General features: G+C 36.5%; 1 protein-coding gene across 1 annotated transcript; it reads left to right on the top strand.

Annotated features, from left to right (window-relative positions):
* Positions 1-7584: 7584 nt before the first annotated feature.
* On the top strand, positions 7585-10309 carry LOC148032254 (uncharacterized). Its single transcript, XM_087684058.1, has 3 exons — positions 7585-9390; positions 9488-9548; positions 9783-10309. Exons 1-3 carry the CDS (start codon positions 7622-7624, stop codon positions 10002-10004), a joined length of 2052 nt encoding a protein of 683 aa, XP_087540184.1. The 5' UTR covers positions 7585-7621; the 3' UTR covers positions 10005-10309.
* The last annotated feature ends 12720 nt before the right edge of the window (positions 10310-23029 follow it).

The raw sequence follows: 23029 nt of genomic DNA, 5'->3' as shown, positions 1-23029 counted from the left end.
GAGAGAGAGAGAGAGAGAGAGAGAGAGAGAGAGAGAGAGAGAGAGAGGGAGAGGGAGAGGGAGAGGGAGAGGGAGAGGGAGAGGGAGAGGGAGAGGGAGAGGGAGAGGGAGAGGGAGAGGGAGAGGGAGAGGGAGAGGGAGAGGGAGAGGAGAGAGAGAGAGAGAGAGAGAGAGAGAGAGAGAGAGAGAGAGAGAGAGAGAGAGAGAGAGAGAGAGAGAGAGAGAGAGAGTGTGTGTGTGTGTGTGTGTGTGTGTGTGGGAACTCCAACATTCAAAATGCGACGACCTTCCCTTATTCAATAGTCATTGAAAGAAATAAAGAATGTGACAGTGATGGGCATTCACCACCTACAATGTACAGGTGTGCAGTCACGGTGTGTGAAGTAAATACAAGGTGATCTAGGCACATGTGCCTTTACCCCCCCAACATGCCTAGCTATCTACATTTGCTTATACTTACCATGCCTGCACACTTGTACAGTGTAAGTGGCAGTCACCCATCACTATCACTTTATTCTTTGTTCTTTACATGACAATAGAATAAGGGAAGATAGGTCACATGTTGTGACCATTGGAGTTCTCACATATTGTATCTCTCTCTTTTGGTCTCTTGCTTGAACCTTCATAGCTTCTATTTCTCTCTTATTTTCACTTGTGCTTTCACTCTTGCTCCCACCTTTCAAGCATTACTGCAATAGTGATAGCTACTTTGAGTTTATCAAAGCTATATTATTGTTCCTCACTCTAATAAAAAGTGGGACCTTGATCTTTCAATTGCTTCCAACTATCTTACCATAATCTTTGATGAATTTACAATTAAATCCTACCAAACTAAGGAATATTTATGACTCCTCCAAATTTGCAGGAGGAGGCCATTTTGGACCTTGTATGGATCCATTTTGATACATTTTTCAAATATTGCATGGCCAACATAGTGAACTTTCCTCTTGGCAAAATCACATTTACTTTCCTCCATATAAAGTTTATGTTTTTTGAGTAACTTAAAGACTGAGCAAAGATGTTCCCAATGTTCTTTTTCAAATTGACTATAAATAAGAACATTATCAGGGAAAACAATAACATATTTTTTGAGATATGGATGTAGAACAATATCCATAAGTGCCACAAATGTGTCATGAGCATTAATTAGGTTGAAGGGCATAACCAAAAACCAACCATGACTGAAACACATTCAAAAGGCTATTTTGGATACATCCTTTGTGCATCTTCAAACTTGATGGTACCTTGAACTCATGTCAATCTTGTTGAAGTATCATGCTCCTTTAAGTTGATCAAAGAGCTCATTAACATGAGGAAGCAGATACTTATTGTTTATTGTGATTGCATTTAGACCATGATACTCTATGCATATACACATGAATCTATCCTTCTTCTTCACCAATAATATTGGTGAATTCCATGGAGAAGAATTTGGTTGAATAAATCCTTTTTAGAGATCATCGATGAATTGTTTCTCCACTTTGCTAGCTTCATTAACACCACTAAGTCAATAAGGCAGACAACTAATGGGGTTCTTTCATGATAGAACATTAATTCTACGTGTTACAATACATAAACCTAGAGAAAAATCTCATGCACAACGTTGTATTCCTCAAGTAATTGTCGCATCTTATTATGCACATGTGATAAAGAAAGAGAAGAAAAGTCTATAAAAGAATGATGTTGTGGGAAATTTTCCTTTGAAGAGAGAGTAGAGAGAGGGAGTACTTAGTTTGTCTTTAGATTCCGCTAAAGAAATATCCACAACGTCATCAATATAAGTAATAGACTTATGTAATAAAAAAGAGAGACAATACATAACAACAATAGACATCTTCTATTCCATTATGTTGGGTGAAATAATTAAGTTTAGTTTTACATATAAGAGGGGATGGTGAAACGTTCTACTCACCTAGTAATAAAACTTTGCACACCATTGTCTTCAAATGCAATATTTTTATGTTCATGCTACCCAAACTATGCAACCACTCTTGGCCTAACACTCGTACATAGTTGCACTTGTACATCGTACAATATTGTCTATACCGTACAGTACCATATGTATTGGTATGGTTTTAGATGAGAAAACATGCCCTTATTGGCCACTGTGTCTACCACGTCTCCTAGCATACTGCGTGTTCTGCTACACGTCTCCTTACATGGCACTTTTGGGGGGTGGAAATCCTTGGATACTTTAGCCCACCCCCTTTTCTAGCTATGCACTCCCCCCCCAGACTCCTTGGGTTCCATCCAACTAGCAGTCATGTTTGACTATTAACCCCTCTTTGACTATTTGACACTTCTCTCATCTACAAAAGGTACTCCTCTCCTCCATGCTTCCACACCAATTCAGCACAAGCACATGCCATTCTCATTTACCTCTCTTGGATCTTGAATCAATTTGTGATTCATGAAGCTCTAGCCTCTCACTCTCTTCTCTTTCTTACACCCTCAAGGCTCGAGGCTCAAGGCTCAAGGCTCAAGGCTCAAGGCTCAAGGCTCAAGGCTCAAGGCTTAAGCATCCCCTCTCTCTGCCTCTTTCTCTTTCAACTTTACCCCAACCCTCTCCCTCTCTTTCAAGTTTCAAATTCCAAGTTTCAAGACTCAAGACTCAAGCATCTCACTCTCCCTTTCTCTCTCACTCTCCCCCAGGCCTCTCCATCCGTCATCGGCACCATAACTTGTGAGAAGCACGAGGCCTTCAATTTGCACATGATCCATGTGAAAAGGGACATAAAGAACTCCCACCACTAGACATAAAAGTATTGTGGAAAGCACTATACAAGTGGTGCAATGTGGCTTCTCCAGCATCTTTCCAAGATGGGGGACAAGTTGCTCCATGCAAGGAAATCCCTCAGATCATTGCATATAAGATTCTCACCAAGATGAGAAGGGGATCCACAAGGGAAGGAGGAAGTGTCATATTGGCACCAACTCCTATGCCTACTAATGAGAAAGCATCGAATCTGGGCATATCTTCAACTGATGTAGTAGAGGCCTCTACCATTTGTGGTGGGGGCTTCACTTTCGCATTTGACTCTAGAAAAATACAAAGAGTGGAGGCTCATGTGGCACTCAAGAGACAATGCTCTCTCTCTCTCAAGCTTCTAGCCATGGTGTGGATCAATTGCCTTTCTTAGAGAAAGGTGACAACTTGCGAACATTGAAATTGCATGCATGGTGATTAACTACAATCTTGCATTCAACGTCCTAAAGCAAGAGCAATGGAAGAAGATGGTAAAAGCCATTGCCAATGTGGGTCCATGTGAAGGATGGACCAATGTCACATACAACGACGTGAGGACAAAAAAGATTGATGAAGAGAAGGAGAGGATTGATAGAGCCCTTGATCCTACACATTGCTAAAATATGGTTGCTCCATTCTCAATGATGAATGGAATGATTGCAAAAAATGGGGCACCATCACCCTACTTGTCTCATGTCCACTCAGCACTTACTATACTGACAAGAGGGGGGAAGGGGGGGGGGGGGGGGGCGGAATGATCGACACATTCATCTACTACCACATTGGGCAAGCTATCATTGAGGTATACATTTGTCATTTTCTTTTAAATTTTTTTCACTTTCTTTCATTATAATTTATGCATAACTATCTATCTCCCAATTCTCTTTATGGTCTATCTCGATTCTCTCTTTCCCCCCTACCCCCATCTCTCTTCATCCTTGAATCTTGAAAATTGAAACTTGAAAGGCTCATCTCTCTCTTTCTCTCTCTAATCTCCAAGTATTGTTAGTCACTTGTAATTTGTGGTTGTAGGTGGGCCCCTCAAATGTGGTCCAAGTTGTTAGCAATGATGCATCGGCATTGGCCATTTGCTTAAGGCTGAGTTTCCCACGATTGTGTGGACTCCATGTGCAAGTTATTGTTTGGACTTGCTCATGGAGGACATTGGGAAGCTCAAGTGGGTGAACAGGGTAATCCATAAAGCTACATCAGTTGTCATCTTCTTCTTCATGGGTAAAGGCAAAGGTGCTTGCAATTTATCCTGAGCATCTCACACTCGAGTTGAAGAAGCCTTCTTTGACTCGGTTTGCTTACATGTGGTTGTTGCTCAAGCACCTTTATGAGGTGCCATCCCCATAGTGATGTCCACTCTATGGAATGAGTGAGATGAGCATGAGACAAAGGAGGCCAAAGCCATACAGTTCTTGTGCCTTAATGAGCAGTTTTGCTAGAGAGTCTATGTCATTGTCATTACCACTGTCATTGTCATGACTTTCTTTTATAGGGTGCTACATATGAGTGATTGTGAGGGGTCCACCATGGGCCTTCTTGTTCAATTCTTTAGAGTGGCATTCGTGGAGGCACATGCTTCCATGGTGATCACAAAGACACAATGTGTACATGTACTAGAGATGGTAGAGAGGAGATGGGCATGGATACATAAGCCCATGCTTATTTGACTTGTGTGGTCCTTGTGGATGACCACAATGCAGTGCTAGAGGAGCTAGGATGCTATGTGGATCAAAGAGGGCATGTGGCTTTTTCTTCTCCCACTTGTTGGAGGAGAGAGTTACTTGTGAAGCATTTATTTTGGTGGCAAAACTTTGGACATGCATTGGAGACCCTTTGGCCCTTAGCCATGGGAGTCCTTGCTCAAGTTTGCTCTTTGAATGCATGTGAGAGAAATTGGAGTGCCTATTCTATCATTCACATGTAGATTCGCAATCGTCCTAGCACATAACAGTTAGAGAAGCTAGTCTATTGCCAAGTAGTTCACATTCCATGCCTCATGATGACATCCCCCCCTTGCCTACATAGCTGAGGGAGCCTGAGGGAGCCATCATTTGATGATGATGGTAACCTCATCAGTGAGGACGAGTATGAGAGTGTCTCATTATCCGATGCTGAGGAGTCATCTTTAGACTCTCTTGATGAGCACTCAAATGGTTCTCATGACGATGATGATGATGATGATGATAGTGATAGTGATGCCTCATCATAGATTCATAGGTCTCTCTCTTTTTTGTATCTACTATCATTGTGTCCACTTGCCACTATGATGCATCATCCATGGACCATGTATGTACTAGACTCTAGTTGTATTGCATGGTGTGTATAGCCCATGCGACCTCAATGGCCACCTTCATGTATTCATCTTATTTTATAAGGAAATCACTATTTCCACTTTAAACATGTGTTCTATCATTTAATGATTTATGGTTTTTAAAAAATCATGTTAAATTTGTTTTCATACTAATATCGTACCATACCTTATAAAATCATAAGATACCATTTACTACCATATTTTATTGTATTGTACCATATCATACCTTTCATAGGCTAACAACTATGCATGCATACAAAATATAACTAGAGGAGGGAGCTAGCATGTTGTCTTTAGCCATTTCGTGGCTTCTTCTTAAAGAAACGAAAATATGTAGCATGTATTGATTTCCCCCTTTCTTGAGAAATTGATATCTTTGAGGTTTAAAGAGTTAGAGTCCCAAGAGTAAGCTTTAATTGACACAACTAGATATTGGTTGCACATAAAAATTGTGTCATTGTTATGCGTAAAAATGATATGATATGTCCTATGTTTTTTATGTTAACAAATTAAATCAAGGGTACATTTTCAAAAAATGTAAGTAGTTCTACATAAATGTTAAGATCTTCCTAACTACTTTAAATGTTGACGACTTTTGTCCACAAAAGTGCACATAAGTTAAAATTATATGTTAAAAATATTGGTATGCTATCACTAATAATCCATGTGTATAATGGCTTCCTAGCATGAATCATATCATTTCTTAGAGACCATATGCTCTTCACAAGATGGGCTCTAAGAAGGCTCCACACCTTGTGTGACTCTTCATTTATGTTCCCCATGTCACCAACCCACTTCCTAAATTGATGAATTTGATGCATCCATTTGTGATCCTTGACATTTTACAAGAGTTAAAACTATGTAGATTTTATATGCTTTGGTTGCCCATTTCTGCATATGAGAATACTATGAATGCTTGGCATGGAAAATAGCCAAGATGGAGATGTATAAGTTTAGCAAAGTTCAATGCATACATGAGTAGCATGGCTAATGTGCAATTGTGTATAAATGTCAATGAATTGTAAGGTTTATCTCTATAGCCTTTTGTTGCAAGCATTATGACAATTTATTGAGTCTACACAAATTAAATGTTTAAGCATTATTGAAGGATGTGTCAACCATTTTTAAAGGACAAGAGGTGGGTTACTCTTACATTGGTTTAAACGGTAAACTTAGATGTAAAGTGTGAGGAAATTGGAACTTAGTTGAATATACACCGGGAGCATATAACATCTTTAGATGCTATGCTTTGACTAGAATCAAGTTGAAAACTACGATTTTGGAAATGCTTTGTTTGGTTCCTAATAAGGACAATACAAGAACAAGAATGCTTTCAAGTTTGTCTTTGCATCCATGTTTGAGATTCCATTCAAGAAAACCAAAGAAACCATTGTCTACATCTTCTTTGTCACATCTCAAGGATAGGACAAAGGCAACTCGAGTTTATGTGTGATTAAGTAAATCTAAGTAAGTACAAAGGGTCAAACACAACATGTAGGGATAAGGAAAACAATGCCATGAATAGGTTAATCGATTGTTCATCAAAATCTCCAACCTTGCTCTAGCATTAAGATCCCTCCCTTGGATTTCTTAAACTGCTATATGTTCAAATATTCTAAACATTTAACACACCATCATGGCTAGGCTCACATAGCTGTGAGCTTTACGCAGGGTGAGCCATGGCCCTTGGTATTTACAATATTATTCCATAGCCCTCCAATCTAAACTAGGCTTCTTTAGGCATCCTTTTTTGGAAATCCTTAGCTAATTTGCAAATGTACAAAAATTTTGCAAATTAAAAGCTTGTGAATTATCATGTCAAATATTTTACAAGATAAAAACAGTACCACAAGACATCACATGGCTTTTAGTTCATGAAGTTTCTCATGGTTTTCGATGTGAGGAGTTTGCATTTTTTAGTATTCTTTTTTGTGCTTGTTTCTATCATAAGACAAAAGTTCTATTCCCCTTATGATTTTCTCATTCTGTTGTGTATGATTTTTTTTTCTCTCATTTTCTTGCCCTTTAAATATAGCCTTGTTTTTTGCTAGCCCCTCTCGAGGGGAGATCTTAGTGTGAGTTTGTCAATGGGGGGTTAAAGAGCGTTAGATAAGAAAGTTAGTAGTAAAAAACCCTAAAAGATAGCAACATATCTGGCAATATACATATCTCGACACTGGCGAGACTCACCTGTTTATTCTTTATGGATATACTTTTAGAATCTTAGAACTCATCACCCCTCACACACACACACACACATAGTAAAGCCACATGATAATTTCTATTTTGACACTAATTTTTTGTTTAAATATTGATTTTTTAAATAAAAATGTTAAGCTTACATTTTTAATTGCATATTTCGATAGGTAGGCCTTATGATAATATATTACCACTTGTTTTGGTTATGATTTTCTCAATTTTCTCGTCTGTTTTTTTGTTTTTCTCATTTTCTTATTAACCGGCTAGCCTTATTATTATCACAAGCTGCCGGATCTTCCATCGCGCTTCGTCATCATCATCGATCCTGCTCTGAGGCTGCTCGTATACTTGCTATGGCGTCCCCTCACCGGACTGCCATTCCTGCCAGCACGCGCAAGGCTAGCAGACATACTAAGCCCCTCCTCCGCCCCGCCCCTCGCCTCGCCCTTGCAAGCTTCCTGTCCGCCATAGCTGCTGCTGGTTTTCTCGCTTCACGCGCTCTCTTAAAGAACAGGCGCTCAGCGTTCAAACCAGAAGGAAAAAATATCAACAAAGAGTCTACTACAGATTGTCCATCTCAGTTTGTCCGTATCAAAGGCGAAGGATCACAGCTTGCTCAGAAGGCAAAGGCAATGGACAGCCTGGAAGATTTTGGAAAGGCATCATCTGATCTTTTTTCTGAGAATAATGAGCATAATCATGATCATTGTTATGAGCTAAACTGCCAACGGACATGGAATACACAGGAGACTAGAGAGGGCCTTGATCATGGTGAGCATGAAGGCAAGGAGAATTCTGTAGGATATTTGTTTGATGATGGATTCTCACAGAATCCTAATTGTAATGCGGCGAATCACTTATCACAGGTGGTCACAGGTGATCAAGAAGGGGCAGCCATATTTGTGATTCCTCCTGACCATGAAAATGGTACCAATGGCAATATTACTTGCAATGCAAAAAGGAAAGAGCAATGCAATTTAGACTCTGGGAAGGGTTTGAATTCTGAGGTTGATGGTCATGCACTTTCCGCAAATGCTCCTAATGCAGAAAATGACCAAAATGAGGAACATAACTTGCCAGAGAATGCAAGCGCATCTGCAGAATTCAATTTTATCTCTTCTCACAAACAGGGACAATCTGCCATAGAGAACCAGGATACCGCCAAAGCTGCTTTCAGTAATCTTACATTATCTTCTCAGGCTGTTGATGTCTGCTTCATTGAAGCTTCAGAATGTACTGCTTGGGTAGAATGTGTAGATTACAAAAAGCTTGGATCAATAATCAGAGCAAATGGAACTTCACAAGCTCTTCCAGCTCCTTTGCTGACCAATGAAGAATGCCAGCAATCTATCACTGGAGAAGAAAGCTTGGATGAGCAAAAAACTTCACTGCTTGGGACTTGTAACAATCTTGAGTTGGACAATCTACTGGACTCTGAAGAAGAGATGTCTAATGTGAGCACAGATGATGTGCAGTCAGAGAGCTCGGCTCAAGAAGTAACCAGTGCTGCAGTCAATCCTCTGGATCTTTCTCCAGTTGAGGAGGTTAGATCTCAGCTTGACAAGATTACACCTGTGGATAATCTACCTTTTGTGGCTGGGCTGACCAAGATGCCTGAAAGGAAAAATGAGGATTGTCTGATGCATGGCTGCAAAGTCAATTGTAAGATTCCCACTCATGAGATAGAAGCAGAAGGAGCAAGTGGATGTGAAGCTGGTTATATAACAGCAGGGGTGAAAGATTCAGCTATAGAGCCACCAAAATGCACTATAACAAGCCTTTCAGTTTCCACCAGGGACCCTGAGTTGAATCAAGGAGCAAATCTGCAAATAGCTGAACCACAGAATGGCAGTGGAAGGGAAAGTGGAATAATAGCAGTTTCTAGCATTAGCTGTGAAAAATCGAAAAAGAAGTTGATCAGCCTAAGTCTGTATGATAGAAAAAATTCTGACACTGATTTTAAGTTTGATGATTTCCATGTTGAAAATGTGCAGCCATTAGGACATGCATCAGCTAGATGTGAAAATACCAAGAATCAAGTTCTTAATCACCATCCTGTCAATGAAATAGAAATAGAAGTCGAAAAGCCTGAAATAGTTTGTGCCCAGAACCAGCTTCATAGGTAGAAAATATTTTGTGATATGTTGATGTTGTTTCTAGCAAACTGAGAAATCCATTTATGCATTTGATCCAATTTGTCTCAACTTCTCTTTTTGCAGCTCTTTTGATTCATCTATCCAAAGACGACAATATGAGAAGAGGCGTGAATTAGAATCAATGGTATGTCTGGCATGCTAGTTTTTTCATCTTATCAAACATACTACAAAGAAGCCCTGCAATCACACGAGTAACTGCTTCTTTGAGTCTTTTTAACTATAACATGACTGCTCTTCATTGACTTGCAAGTGATACTAGAGCTCTGTTAAGAATGACATGAAGAAGCTGTTTCTATGCTCACAATTTATAATATGCTCTTTGGTGTTGCTGTGACAAGCTGATTTTGTTTCACTGCAGAGTTTTTCCAAGCCAAAGACATGTGAAAGTGCAGGGGCTAACTTGGTTGGGCCATTGGACATGACTGATCAGTCCTCTGAACCTGAATTTAGAGGAGCTGCAGTCATGACTCATGCTCGAGGCATCCCCTATTTAACAACAGAAGTGCTTATCATTTGTGTGTTGATAGGCTTAGTCAGTCTTGTTTTCTACAGTCTTTCTTTCCATACTTCTGCTCATTAATTATGATTAAGCTAATTGACAACGCTACCAATTACTCATTGTTATAATCTATCTAATTTAAAGTCCACTAGCTTACATATCTCTTATTCAAAAAAAAAAAAATCCAAAATTTATTTTAAACAGCTTGGAGAATAGAAAAATATGGCAAAGTGGTAACTCAACTGGTAGGGCTATATCCTATGACTGTTGATGCCAGAGTTCTAAGCCCCAGTCCAAACGGCTCAATGGTGTCTTACACTCCAACAAAATTGAAACTTGAACCCACTAATTTGCAAGTTTCTGTTTTGTAACTTGTCTAGTAATTGCAGAAGATGTGGAATTATGATAATACCAAAATGGGATCACAATAAAAATGTTGACCATTATCAACTAAGAAGGTAGAATATTGGTTCAAAATTTTTGCCCTTAACACAAAAAGGTAGTTCTTCTTGGTTGTACACTTGCATCCATCTTAAAATCATGAGGATTTCGTCCAAAACAAGCAAACAAATTTATGTATGAATAAGTAGCGAGCTTAGTTGCTTAGTTGCTTAGTTGCCACAACGTAACAACCCATGTCTCTAATGCAAGAGCTTAGATATGGCATAGTTATTATACCCACCCTCCTACAACAATGACAAATCTCTTTCAGTGTTTTGAATAAAGGTTTTGTTGATTCTTGGGTCACCTTGAGGGAGTACCATCATGCCCCTCAAAGGACCATGCTCTTTTAGCTTAGTCCAAAAATTGAGTGTGTGACTCTGTGTTAATACCATACTAAATAAAGGATGGAGAGGCTGAGAGGAAGTCTTGCATGGGGCACATCAAAGCTTCTTCTATGCGAGGATGACATGTTGCTTTATGTTTAGTTATCAACCAAAAATTATTTCTTTAAAAACCCCACTTGTTGTATACATCACCTTGTTAAACAAAGATAAACCTAATGCCAATTATCTTGTTCATATAGTTGTACCCAATCAACTTAAAAATAAAGTAGTTGGTGTCCAATCACAAAGTTGATGCATTCACTACTCTAGACTATATACTTGATTATATGATCTTTCCAACTTTTTGGGCATTTCACATGTTTGCAATGTTGTTCTATGGATGACAAGCAAGAACCCTTGTAATTGTTCTTAAAAGTGAACAAAAAACACATCCACCAAAGCCTCTCATTCAAAGAATCACCTATACTCAAAGCATACTTTCATTTTCCAATTCCTTTGGTGGCCTATCTTATATGTTTTTCATTCTTGTTGGGGTAAGGGGGTGATAAAGTTACGGTCCTCATAATATTTTTCCTTCATCTTAGAGTAAGGGGACCAATAAAGTTGCAACCCTCAGAATAGTAAATTTGTATGTTAGGTTTAGAGTTAGTCAGAAAGAGTGTGTTAGCATTTTAGTGGCATCTTGGAAAGCTTTTGTGAGCAATACAATTGATTAGTGGGAGTGAGGTGGAAGCTCAAATCCCTCTTGCCTATTGGCCCCACTTGCATTTTCTTATATTATTCATGTGCCTTAGTCCAATAGCCTTTTTTTATAAGCCTAAATTTTGCAAGTGCAATTGTGCTAAAATAGTATTAAAATAATCCAATATTTTTGTCTTAGCTATGGGCCAATCAAGCAACAATATTTCAATCAAGACTTCACAAAATCACCAAAAACTTGTGAGAATTTTAAAGGCATAGCTAGGTGCCATAGTATTGGCACTTTTACCCTAATAAAGAGAGTTATTGCAAAGGAAACACACACACATACACATGCATGTGCGTGTGTGTGCATGCGCATGCATGTGCGTGCGTGCACATGCGCATGCATGTGCACACTTTGACGAACTTTCAACAATTAACAACAAACTCTACAAGCCATTTAAACTTCCCTATGTCTATTTCTTATTACTACATGTAAATCTTGAAATATGAATTAAAAATATTTATTATCTTCAGTTTTGGCTTGTTAAGGCCATAATGTTTGTTTATGAATGTTAAATCATAGGATCATAATAAATAGGATAAAAAGAAAACCATAGCCACCTCAATAATGCAACAATTTATCAATTTTGTTGTTTGCATTTATTACCAAAAGTTTATATATAGTTTGCACAAGTATTTCTTAGCATTGGAAAAGGTGAAACCCTTAAGTTGAAATCAAATTCTTAGTACAGTTTCTTGATATGGGATTCGAAATCAACAATAAGGGTGTGGATCTTAAATACTTTAGGTGTTCCTTTGGAAAGAGGAATCACTATCAGGTGAACATTTGAGTAGCTAGAAAGCACTGGACAAAATTTAAAGATGATTTAAAAAGCCTCTTGAATTCAGTGATAGATTGGTCATTGTTAAGTCTAATTACATCAATGGTAGTGTTTGTTGGCTCATTTCTTTTCTTCAAAAAGTGTGAAAATTGTGTTGGAGTATTGACATGTGTTGGCTTTTATTTTCTTATGCTAATTTTGATGGGGATGATAAGGGAGAGAATCAACCCTTAAAAAAGAAAAAGAAAGGCAAAATACTATTTAACTAAGATAATTTTTACCTCAAGAATAGACTAGTTTACTTAAGGTATTAGAATAGCATACCCTTATAGGCAATACTAACAAAGCAAATAAAAGTAAAATGAAAAGGTTATTTGTGCATTTTTTCATAAGTAGTTAAGTTGATCAATATCAAATGTTGAGATGGAAAATAATCGCATGGCCATTGACTTGCCACTTATTATATTTGGTGAGTTACACCTACCTCCAACTAGCATAGTTATAGCACCATACAATAAGTTTAGTTAGTCATACGTTGTTTGACTTGGTAGGCCACTTTTCTTTATGCTATATCTTATCTATACTTTGTGTATATTGCGTTGTGAGTAGAAAAAGGAAGAAAAACTAGCAAGACAATGTTTTGGTCTCCATCTATCTTCTTGTGTTCTTGAGTGAGCTTCCTCTTGTGTGTACTGTGTGTATTCAATGTAGTAGCTCACGCAAGCCCCCCTATCACGCAATTTTATAACATGGTATCAAAGCAATGCCACTGAGAGACGCTAGTTTTGAAGGTTGAAGTGAAGGAGAATAAGCAAGGATTCAAGAAAAAAGCAATAGGTAAGAAGCTCTTCCATTCTCTGTCTTTTCCTTGGATAGTGCCTATGTAGGCACCAAAAGCAAGTGGATAAAAATTTTCAAATTGATGTGAGATTTGGTGTACAAGTAGAAGGTATATATTTTTGCATGTTTATCCTTTAGGAATTTTCTACTGTGCATTTGGCTATTTGAGGCTATTTTAGACTCTATTTTAGCTCTGTAAGGTTATGCATAGCAGTTTCAAGGCATATTGTAATCTCAATTGTGTTGGCTGTTCTCAGGTGTACGTGTTACAAATTTCAAATTTGTAAGTTCTTAGGTGTGTTTCAAGAAGTAAACACAAGGTTTATCTACAAAAATATTGTAGATTATATGTATTATTGAGAAGTTAGTAAAAATGGTTGCTTGATATGTTGTTGTGCATATATTGTGAAAGACTATGGAAGACTTGCTTGCTATTTGGTACTCAATTTTATCATAATGACTAACAAAAGTGGAAATCCTATCATTGATAAGCTAGACAAGAATAACTATTCATCATGAAAGTTTTGTGTGATGAACTTTCTTATTGGAAAATGCCTTTATGAGTTCATTTAAGGTGAAAAAAATGAATCAAAGCTCAGTGATCATGCACGACTGCTAAAGAATTAAAGGTGTGGAAAGAATGGAATACAAAAGACAGAAAAGTAATATATTGGTTGTTTGCAGTCTTTTGATAACACTATGTTGGGGCATATCAGAAATACAAAAATTTCACATGCAACTTGTATAACCTTTTGAAGATATGTTTTCAATAAATATAAAGGCGCGATAGATTCAACTCAAACAAGAGTTGAATACTTTGAAGAAAGAAAAATGTCTATAAGTGACTATGTTTTGAAGGTGAGAAGCATTGCAAATGCCTTAACAAGTATCGATGCAATGCGTGATGATGATGATTTTTTTTCATCTACTTTGGGTGGTCTTAGTAATAAGAGGACATGGAGATCTCTTGTTACTTTTGTATATGTATGGAAGATGTGTCTAGATTTTGATCAGTTGATCTCTTACATTATCATTGAAGAGACCAACATGCAAGGCGAATCATCTAAAAGAACTGATGAACAAGCTCAATAATTTTACTCAAGTTTAGGAAGGGGACGTGATAGATCCTCTTCAAGAAGCTGTGGTACGGGGCGTGTTGGTGACATTATGTCAACAGTTTTGTGACATGTCAATTTTGGGGGATGTCATGTTAATTCTAGAGGCATGGAGAGCTCTAGAGGAAGAGGTGGATTGCAAAAAAGATATTTTAGTAATTTTGCTATCATCTACTATTACTGTGGAAAAATAGGTCATATTATAGCCCACTATTTTGATAAGAAAGATGGCATTCACAATGGTAAATTTAACAAGGAAATTATGTATCCTCTTCTCAAGACAAAATAATGACAAAACTGAGTATTTGTTTGTCATGCAACATATGATGAATGTTGTTACAAGAAAGGGGGCTTGTGATAATGAATGGTATGTTGATTCAAGTATATATAATCATATGCCTAGCCATGCTGAATAGTTTAGAGAGAAGCATAATCTACAAAGTCTAGGCTATGTAGAGAATGGTGATGATTCATGTCATGCAATTTCACATATTGAAAAAGTTCCTTTATACTTGCATGATGGTTGATAAAGTGTTTGTTAGATATTTTACATGTGCCATCCATCACAAAGAATTTGGTACTTATTGGTCAAATGGTAAAGCAAGGATGTAGGTTAGACTTAATGCAAAGGGCTATTTTATTGAAGACTTTAATAGTAAGTGTAAGTTGGTTACAAAAATAAGCAGAATTGATTGCATGTTTACCTGGATGCTGGAATTCTTGCTATAAATACTCCTATGTATGCTAAAGGAAAAGATGTAGTTGCATACAATGAAATATGGCACAAACATATTAGCATGCAAATTTGAAAAGGTTGACATGAGTGTAATTGAAAGGATTTTTCCTACATTTATAGTTGCAAGATTACATAAAGTTTATGAAGTATATCAATTTGAAAGCAATCAAAGACATCCATTTTTGCATGATAGAGATGTAAGCAAGAATATACTTGATGTTATGCATATCGATGTTTGGGGACCTATTGAGAATGTATCTCTTGTGGCAATAAGTATTTTGTTACATTCATTGATGATTATCTAGAAAAATCTGGGTATATTTCATGAAGAAAATGAGTGAAGTGTTTGAGCACTTTAAAACTTTCAAAGCTATTGTTGAAATAGAAATAGCCTTGAAAGTTAAGTCTTTGAGGTCATATGGAGGGGGATAATTGTTGGAAATGCAATTCACACTTGCTAGAGATAACTAGCTCATTATCAATGCAGTGGTGATGTGTTGAGACTAGGCTTGAATCCTAAGCCAAATGTAGGAAGATTTCCATAATTGGATAGATCAAAGGTCACATCCATCACCTTAATGTTTTAGGGGCTAGATGGCTAGTCCAATTATGGGAAAATTCTAGTTAAGTGTGCACTAGCGTGAACAATACTAGAATGGGTGACCTCGTGGGAAGGGGAGGTACAAGGTGCCCCACCCAGTTTCTAACTAGAATATCTCTCTAATGAGTTCAATGATTTTTTGAGATCTCATGGGAAAAAGTGATAGTTTATATGTAGGTATATCCCACAAACAAAATGGTATTGTAGAAAGGAAAAACATATTATAGAAGTCACATGGATGTGGCTAAAAAGAATATGCCCAAGTATTTTTGGTATGAGGTTGTTCATACTACTATCTATATTATGAACATGTCTCCCATAACTACAGTTCATAGTATGACTCATGAAGAATGTTTTGCAGGCAAGAAACCTAATGTATCACACTTGAAAGTTTTTAGTTGTATTACATATGTTTATGTTCTTGATGAGCTAAGGAAGAGATTGAACCTGAAGGTTGCAAAATTTTTTCATTGAATACTCTACCAAGCAAAAAGAGCAACATTGTTATAGCCTTGTTATTGGTGAGTTCTTAGTGAGTAGGGATATTATCTTTGATAATATGAGAAGTTAGTATGCATCTAGTGGAGAGGCATTGAATGGTATTGATGATTGTGATAGCCATGTGCAGATAGAAAAGCAAGAATCACAAACTTTAATGGATCAAAGACATAATCTAGTAGTAGATCTACAGTCATCATTAGTCTAGAAAACTAAGGATCATCCCCACACCTTCAAGTGCATCTACTAGTGTTGCAAGTAATGACAAAGGGAAGAAGAAAGTGTCAAATTGTAATAATGCATCTACTCATCATGTAGTCCTTGATGGAGACTCTAGTGGCTCAGAGAGTTTGGATGATGAGCTTGGTATTCCTCCAGTCAAGACACCAAGTGTACAAAGACCACATGGTAATGTAAAGGCCCCATTAAGTGATCCAATGGTACAAAGGTCTAGTAGAGCGGCTTACCCTATTAGAATATTTGGTTTTGAGGGTCATGCATCTCATCATTATGCTTATAAGGTAAAGGTAATTGTTGTTGAGCCCACTTGTTTTGAGAAGGTTGCTAGTCATACTCATTGAGATGCAGATCACTTACTTTAGGTGAGGAAGGGTGATGCAAGTTTGGTTATCATAGTCGTCTATATGGATGATTTAATTATTACAAGTAATAGATGATTGTGGGATTACTAATTTTAAGGGCCTTTTGAAGCAAAATTTTGAGATGAAGGATTTGGGGGAGTTGAGATGCTTTCTTGGTATTGAGCTAATCATATGTGTTGATCGTATATGGATGTTCCAAAAAGCAACTCAAATAGTGAGATGATGCATGAATTTTGGGACTGTCACATAAAGCTCACAAAAAAAACTACATTGATTGTAGAAAAGAACCCTATAGCTTATCTCAAAAAAGGCATCACCCCCTTCAATCAAATCAAAAATCTCCCCGATCAAAGCTACGATCTAGAAGATATTGCCATTTTTATGCACATAGCTCACTAGGACAAGGTGTAGAATGCTCCTGAATAATCAAGAGATTGCATTACAAATATTTTTTAATATTTTTATCATAAAGCTATTAAGCTCATCTTAAAAGAGGGTATTGTCCTCTTTGATTTGATTTAAAAACTACTCCAGCCGACTATTAAAACCATGGGTCTAGTAGATTGCATCAAAATGCTAGGAAACTAAGGCAAAGGCAAGGTCTAGGGTAGCCTACCACAAGAAATTATTGATGCTAGAGAGCCTATAGTTGAAGAGCCTTATGGGGATGACTTTGAGGAAGAGTCATCTGAATGGGGAGCCTTTCATGTACTCAATCAAACCCGATGCCAACATGAGATACACCACACATTGAGGCACGATGATATGGTTTCTAAGCATAATGAAATGTTATCCAAATTAAATCAATTGATTCTAGATGCATACCAACTGCTCATCTCATAAAAATAACGTTTCTATTCACTATGAACTCACCTAAGTGACAAGGCTATAATAACGATACTCTTTCTACTCTAAAGAGTATCCAATAAAAATACATTTTTCAGCCTTCGAATCAAGCTTCTTTTGCAGTTCATCTAGCACATGAACATATGTAATACATCCAAAAAATTTCAAGTATAATACATCAAGTTTCTTTTCTATAAAGTATTCTTCGGGGGTCATCCCATAAACAACATGTGTGGGAGTTATGTTCATAATATAGACAACAATATAAACAGCTTCAAACCAAAAATATTCTAGTATATTCTTTTCAGCCCCATCAATGCCTGTGCAACTTTTGCAATATATCTATTTTTTATTTCCACTAACCCATTTTGTTGTGGGGTATACTTGCAACAAGTAAACTGTCTCTTTATCCCATGAGACCTTAAGAAGCCACTAAACTCATTAGAGAGATACTCTTGCCCTCCATTTGATCTCAAGCACTTAACTTTCAAGCCTATTTCTATTTCAACAACTACCTTGAAAGATTTGAAGTGCTCAAATACATCACTCTTATCCTTCATAAAGTATACCCATAGCTTCCTTGAACAATCAATAAATGTGACAAAGTATTTGCGCCACCAAGAGATATATTCTATGTAGGCCCCTAAACATATGTATGCACAACATCATGTATATTTTTTATCACATCTTTATCATGCAAAAAGGGTTATCTTGCATGCTTATCAAAATGGCATGTTTCACACACTTATATGAAATTCTATAGCTCTAAAAGTAGGCAACCCTGTAACCAATCCTTTGGACTACATTAATTCCCAGTCTTTGCACATTTGTATGTCCAATACATTTATGCCATATTTCAATGTCTATAACCACCCCTTTTTCTTTAGCATACATAACAACATTCATTGCAAAAATTTTAGCATCTAAAGTGAATATGCGACCAACTCTACTTCCTTTTGCGACCAACCTACACTTATCATTAAAGTCTTCTACAAAACAACCTTTTGCATTAAATCGAACAACCTGTAACCCTTGCTCTACCATTTGGCCAACAGACACTAAATTATTTGTGATAAATGGCACATGTAATACATCTATCAAACTCTTCATTTGGCCATCAGACACTAAATTCTTTGTGATAGATGGCACATGTAATACATCTATCAAACTCTTCATTTGGCCATCATGTAAGGACAAGAGAACCTTTCCAATGTGTGAAATTGGGTGGCATGAATTATCACCCAATTACACATAATCCAAATTTTGTACATCATGCATATCTCATGACCATTCAACATGACTAGTCATATGATTAGATGTACGTAAATCGACATACTATATATCATCATGTGTCCCCTTTTCTATAACAGAATTCATCATATGCTGCATAACAAACATATGCTCATTTTTGTCTTCTTTCTGTCATGAAGACGATGCATAGTTTCCTTGCTACAATTTACCACTACTGATATCATCCTTCTTAGCATAATAATGGGCTGCAATATGACATGTTTTGCCACAATAATGACAAATAATAGCAGAATTTCTAGAACCTGTATTTTTTCATCCACCTCTTCCTCTATGGCTCCTTCTGCCTCTAAAGTTTCCACAGCCTCCTGAAATATGCATTTCACTAAATTGCCGATTTAAGTTATTTTGTTGGTTATGCTACATGTCCCATACCATGGCCTCCCAAAGAGGATTTACCATGTTCCCTTCTTGAACTTGAGTAAAATGCTTGGACATATTCACCATTTCTTTCAAACGAGTCACCTTGCATATTGATCTCTTCGATAATCATGAGAGAGATCAGCTCATCAAAATCTGAAAATGGCTTCCATATGTATACAAAAGTGACAAATGATTTCCAAGTCTTCTCATTATTAAGGCCACCCAAAGTGGATGAAACCAAATCATCATCATCAGGCATTGCATCAATCGTTTTTAAAGCATCTACAATGCTCCACACCTTCAAAACATACTCATTGATAGGCATTCTTCCTTTCTTCAAGGTACTCAACTCTTGCTTAAGTTGAATCTTTTGTGCTTTGGTATTTACTGAAAACATGTTCTCAAAAATTGTCCAAGTTGTATGTGAAGTTTTTGCATTCCTTATATGTCCTAGTATAGTATTATCAATGACTGCAGAGATAGCCAATACATCACCTTTTTGTCTTTTGCATTCCATTCTTTCCATGCCTTTAATTCTTCTACAATCGGAGGAATACTTAGCTACGGCTCCTTTTCTTCACTTGAAATGAACTCGTAAAGGCCCTTTCCAATAAGGAAGTCATCACACGAAACTTCCATGAAGGGTAGTTGTTCTTTTCCAACTTCTCAATGATGGGCTTTCCACTATTCTCTATCACTATCACAAAAATGATACAAAACAGCAAGCAAGTCTTCTGTAATCTTTCACAACAAGTGCACAACATGACGGCCCCCTAGAAAGTCCCCCAAATACGCAAGCAATATTGCTATGTGTAAAGTCATTGTATTAATTAAGATTTAAGGTGGATATTTATATATTCTTCAACTTAAAACTACTAGCATAAAAGTCATATTATCATCTTTATTAGTAGTCCAACTAATAATCTTCTTTGCATAGTTACAATTCACTAAACATCACTATTTAACTTTCCTTTTGAACTACAACCTATAATATGTGAATTCCATTGTCTTCAAGATTTCTATTAGAGAAAGAAATTATTTAAAAACTCTTAATATATCCTTATTTTTGCTAATATCTTAATACTATCACTAATATTTACTAATTATTCTTTCAACCCTAAACTATATTTAACAAAGGAAGTACATACAAATGACATCCATTCTTAATAAAATTTTATGATAAGAATTTTAACAATAAGTAAACTATAGCTTTTTTTCAATATTTATTCTAAATCACTCATTATCAAAAGTTATTGATTTTTCATTACTACTACTTAGAAAACTAAACATATTAATAATAATTGCATCTTATCATAATACATTAAACCCTATTACATGGACTTTTCTTATACTAAGTGTAGTTTCAAGTACCAATTTTCATCTATAAAATTTTCCATATACTCTTAATATTTACTAATTACTACCCAAAAACACCTAAAAACTGTTATTTTCACCATTAAAATTCAATAACTTTAATTTAAAATTCTATTTAAGTTAAATTTTGGTAGATAAATCCCTAATGACCTAATTTAACTCTATTTTTATCTTACTTCTTAATATTTCACTAATACTCTTAATTATCACTAATTACAATAAAAAACTACCATTTTTTATACTAAAATACATATATCTTTTAGTAGATTCATCTCCAATGTAAAACTTTATTTTTAGATTACTTTCAATGCATTCTAACTCTATTTTTATTTACTTCTTATCAACATTATACAGAACTCTTAATTTTTTCTAATTATGGCCTAAAAATACACCTTTTATTCTAATTTCAGTCATTTCTCTATCATTTCCATCATTCTAATGCAAGAACTTTAATTCTTCTCTTCCATTTTACCTTCATAGATCATAAAATAAATAATACAACCATAAATCATACATTCTATCCATTTCTTATTCACTTTTCAATGAAAATATTCATATGTAATTAAGAATATAATGAAGGACGATCCACCGTATTTGAGAGTGATGTTGCTTGCTCCTCCTCTCCCTTCACTTTTAGCAATCTTCAAAATCCTTCATCTTTCACTTATCCCTCTAACACACACTAATTTCTCCTTAATCTTGCTGAAAATTTCTCTCTCTACACTCAAGAATCATAATCAAGAATGGTATGACGCTAAAGGAGATGTAAGAGAGGATCAAATGCAACCAAACCATGCTGGAAATTGAGGCGACACCTGTAGCAAATCAGCAAGAAACCCCCAAAATGGCGGCACCCATTTTTCTTGTCTCTTTTCTCTCTCTACAACTCCCCTCTTAACTTGACACCTCCCCCCCCCTCCCAACTTCTTGAATAACCTCTTTTCAAACATAATCGTTTTCCCACCTAAACTGGTTTCTTTGACATCTCTTCACATCTCTAGACTTAATTTGTCCCTACCCAATAGCTTCTTGACCCAAACTCCATGTATGCATGCTAAATTATACCTATATTTCTACATGTCTCCAAAATATCTACACTTTTCACTAAAATTTTTCTCGTATCCACTTTCTATCACTTATTATTTTTCCACTCCCTAAATTATTCATCTAAAAATACCCAAAATCTCAACTTCTAATTCCACCTCAACACATCCCAAATATGGCTTTACAACCTTATTTTTAATTAAATTTTATGAAAAACAATGCATAATACAAAGCCAAAGCCCTTCAATTTTGCCAAAAAATAGTGTAAAAATGGCACAAAATAAGTACTTATCACAACAATACATCAAGCAATCTTTTTCACTAATTTCTCAATAGTTTATGTAATCTGCAACCTGTTTGCATATTAAACTTATGTTTGCTTCCTGGCAAACACCTCAAAAATTACGGATTCAAAATCTGTAACTTGTACATCCACTTTCAGTCGATACAACTAAAATCACAATATACCCTAAAACTAATGTTTGCAACCTTGCGACTCTAAAACGGGGCCCGAAATGGCCTCAGATGCCCAAAAAAAACAGCGAGATAGTCCTAAATATCTGTTTTGCAAAATATATAGTGCTCTGCTCGCACACCAAAATCCATAGCAATTTGAGATTTTCACTCTACCCTACTTTCAATGCATCCACATGCACTATCCAAAAGAGAGAGTAAAATAATATGAGAGCTTCTTACATGTTGCTTGCTTGCTTGAATCCTTGCTTTGTCTCTTTCACTTCAACATTTATAACTAGCCTCTCTTAGTGGTGCTGCTCTGATACCATGTCAAGAATTGTGTGGTCAGGGGACTTGCTTGAGCTGTTGTGCCAAACACACATTGTACACATAAGAGGAAGCTCATCAAGAATACAAGAATAGAGATGGAGGCCAAAACGTTTTCTTACTAGTTTCTTCTTTTTCTTTCACACACTATACAATGTACACAAAGTATAGATAAGATACAACATAAAGGAAAGTGGCCTACTAAGTCAAACAGTGCATAACCAACTACACTAATTGACTGGCGCTATGTCTTTGCCAACTGTAGGTAGGTGTAGCAAACTAAATATAATAAGTGATAAGTCATTGGCCATGTGAGTATCACAATGACCACCAACATGCTAAGTGTAGACGTGCGGACCCATCTAGCGAGGCGGTCCATCATCAATGTCCACACATGTTGAGCTTGCCATCTAGCCAGGCGGAAACATGTTTTTATTCTTATGGATAGTGATAGTACTTATAGTTTTGTGAACAAATACACCATGGATTATTTGAGATGCTTTCCTACTAAATTATAGCAACCTCTAAAAGTGCAAGCGACAAATGGAAATGAAAAAATTAGCACTCAAATATGCTCTAAAGTACTCTTATGCTTGGTTGAAAATTATGTGTCAATTGTGGACTTGATTGCACTTGATATGGATCCCATTGATGTTGTTCTAGCCTGTGATTGATTAAAGCA

This window comes from Lygodium microphyllum, chromosome 8 (assembly GCF_053477565.2).
Source record: "Lygodium microphyllum isolate KBCC chromosome 8, Lygodium_microphyllum_v1.1.10, whole genome shotgun sequence".
In the NCBI taxonomy this organism is placed as follows: Eukaryota; Viridiplantae; Streptophyta; class Polypodiopsida; order Schizaeales; family Lygodiaceae; genus Lygodium; species Lygodium microphyllum.
This window is presented reverse-complemented; position numbering and strand designations above follow the sequence as displayed.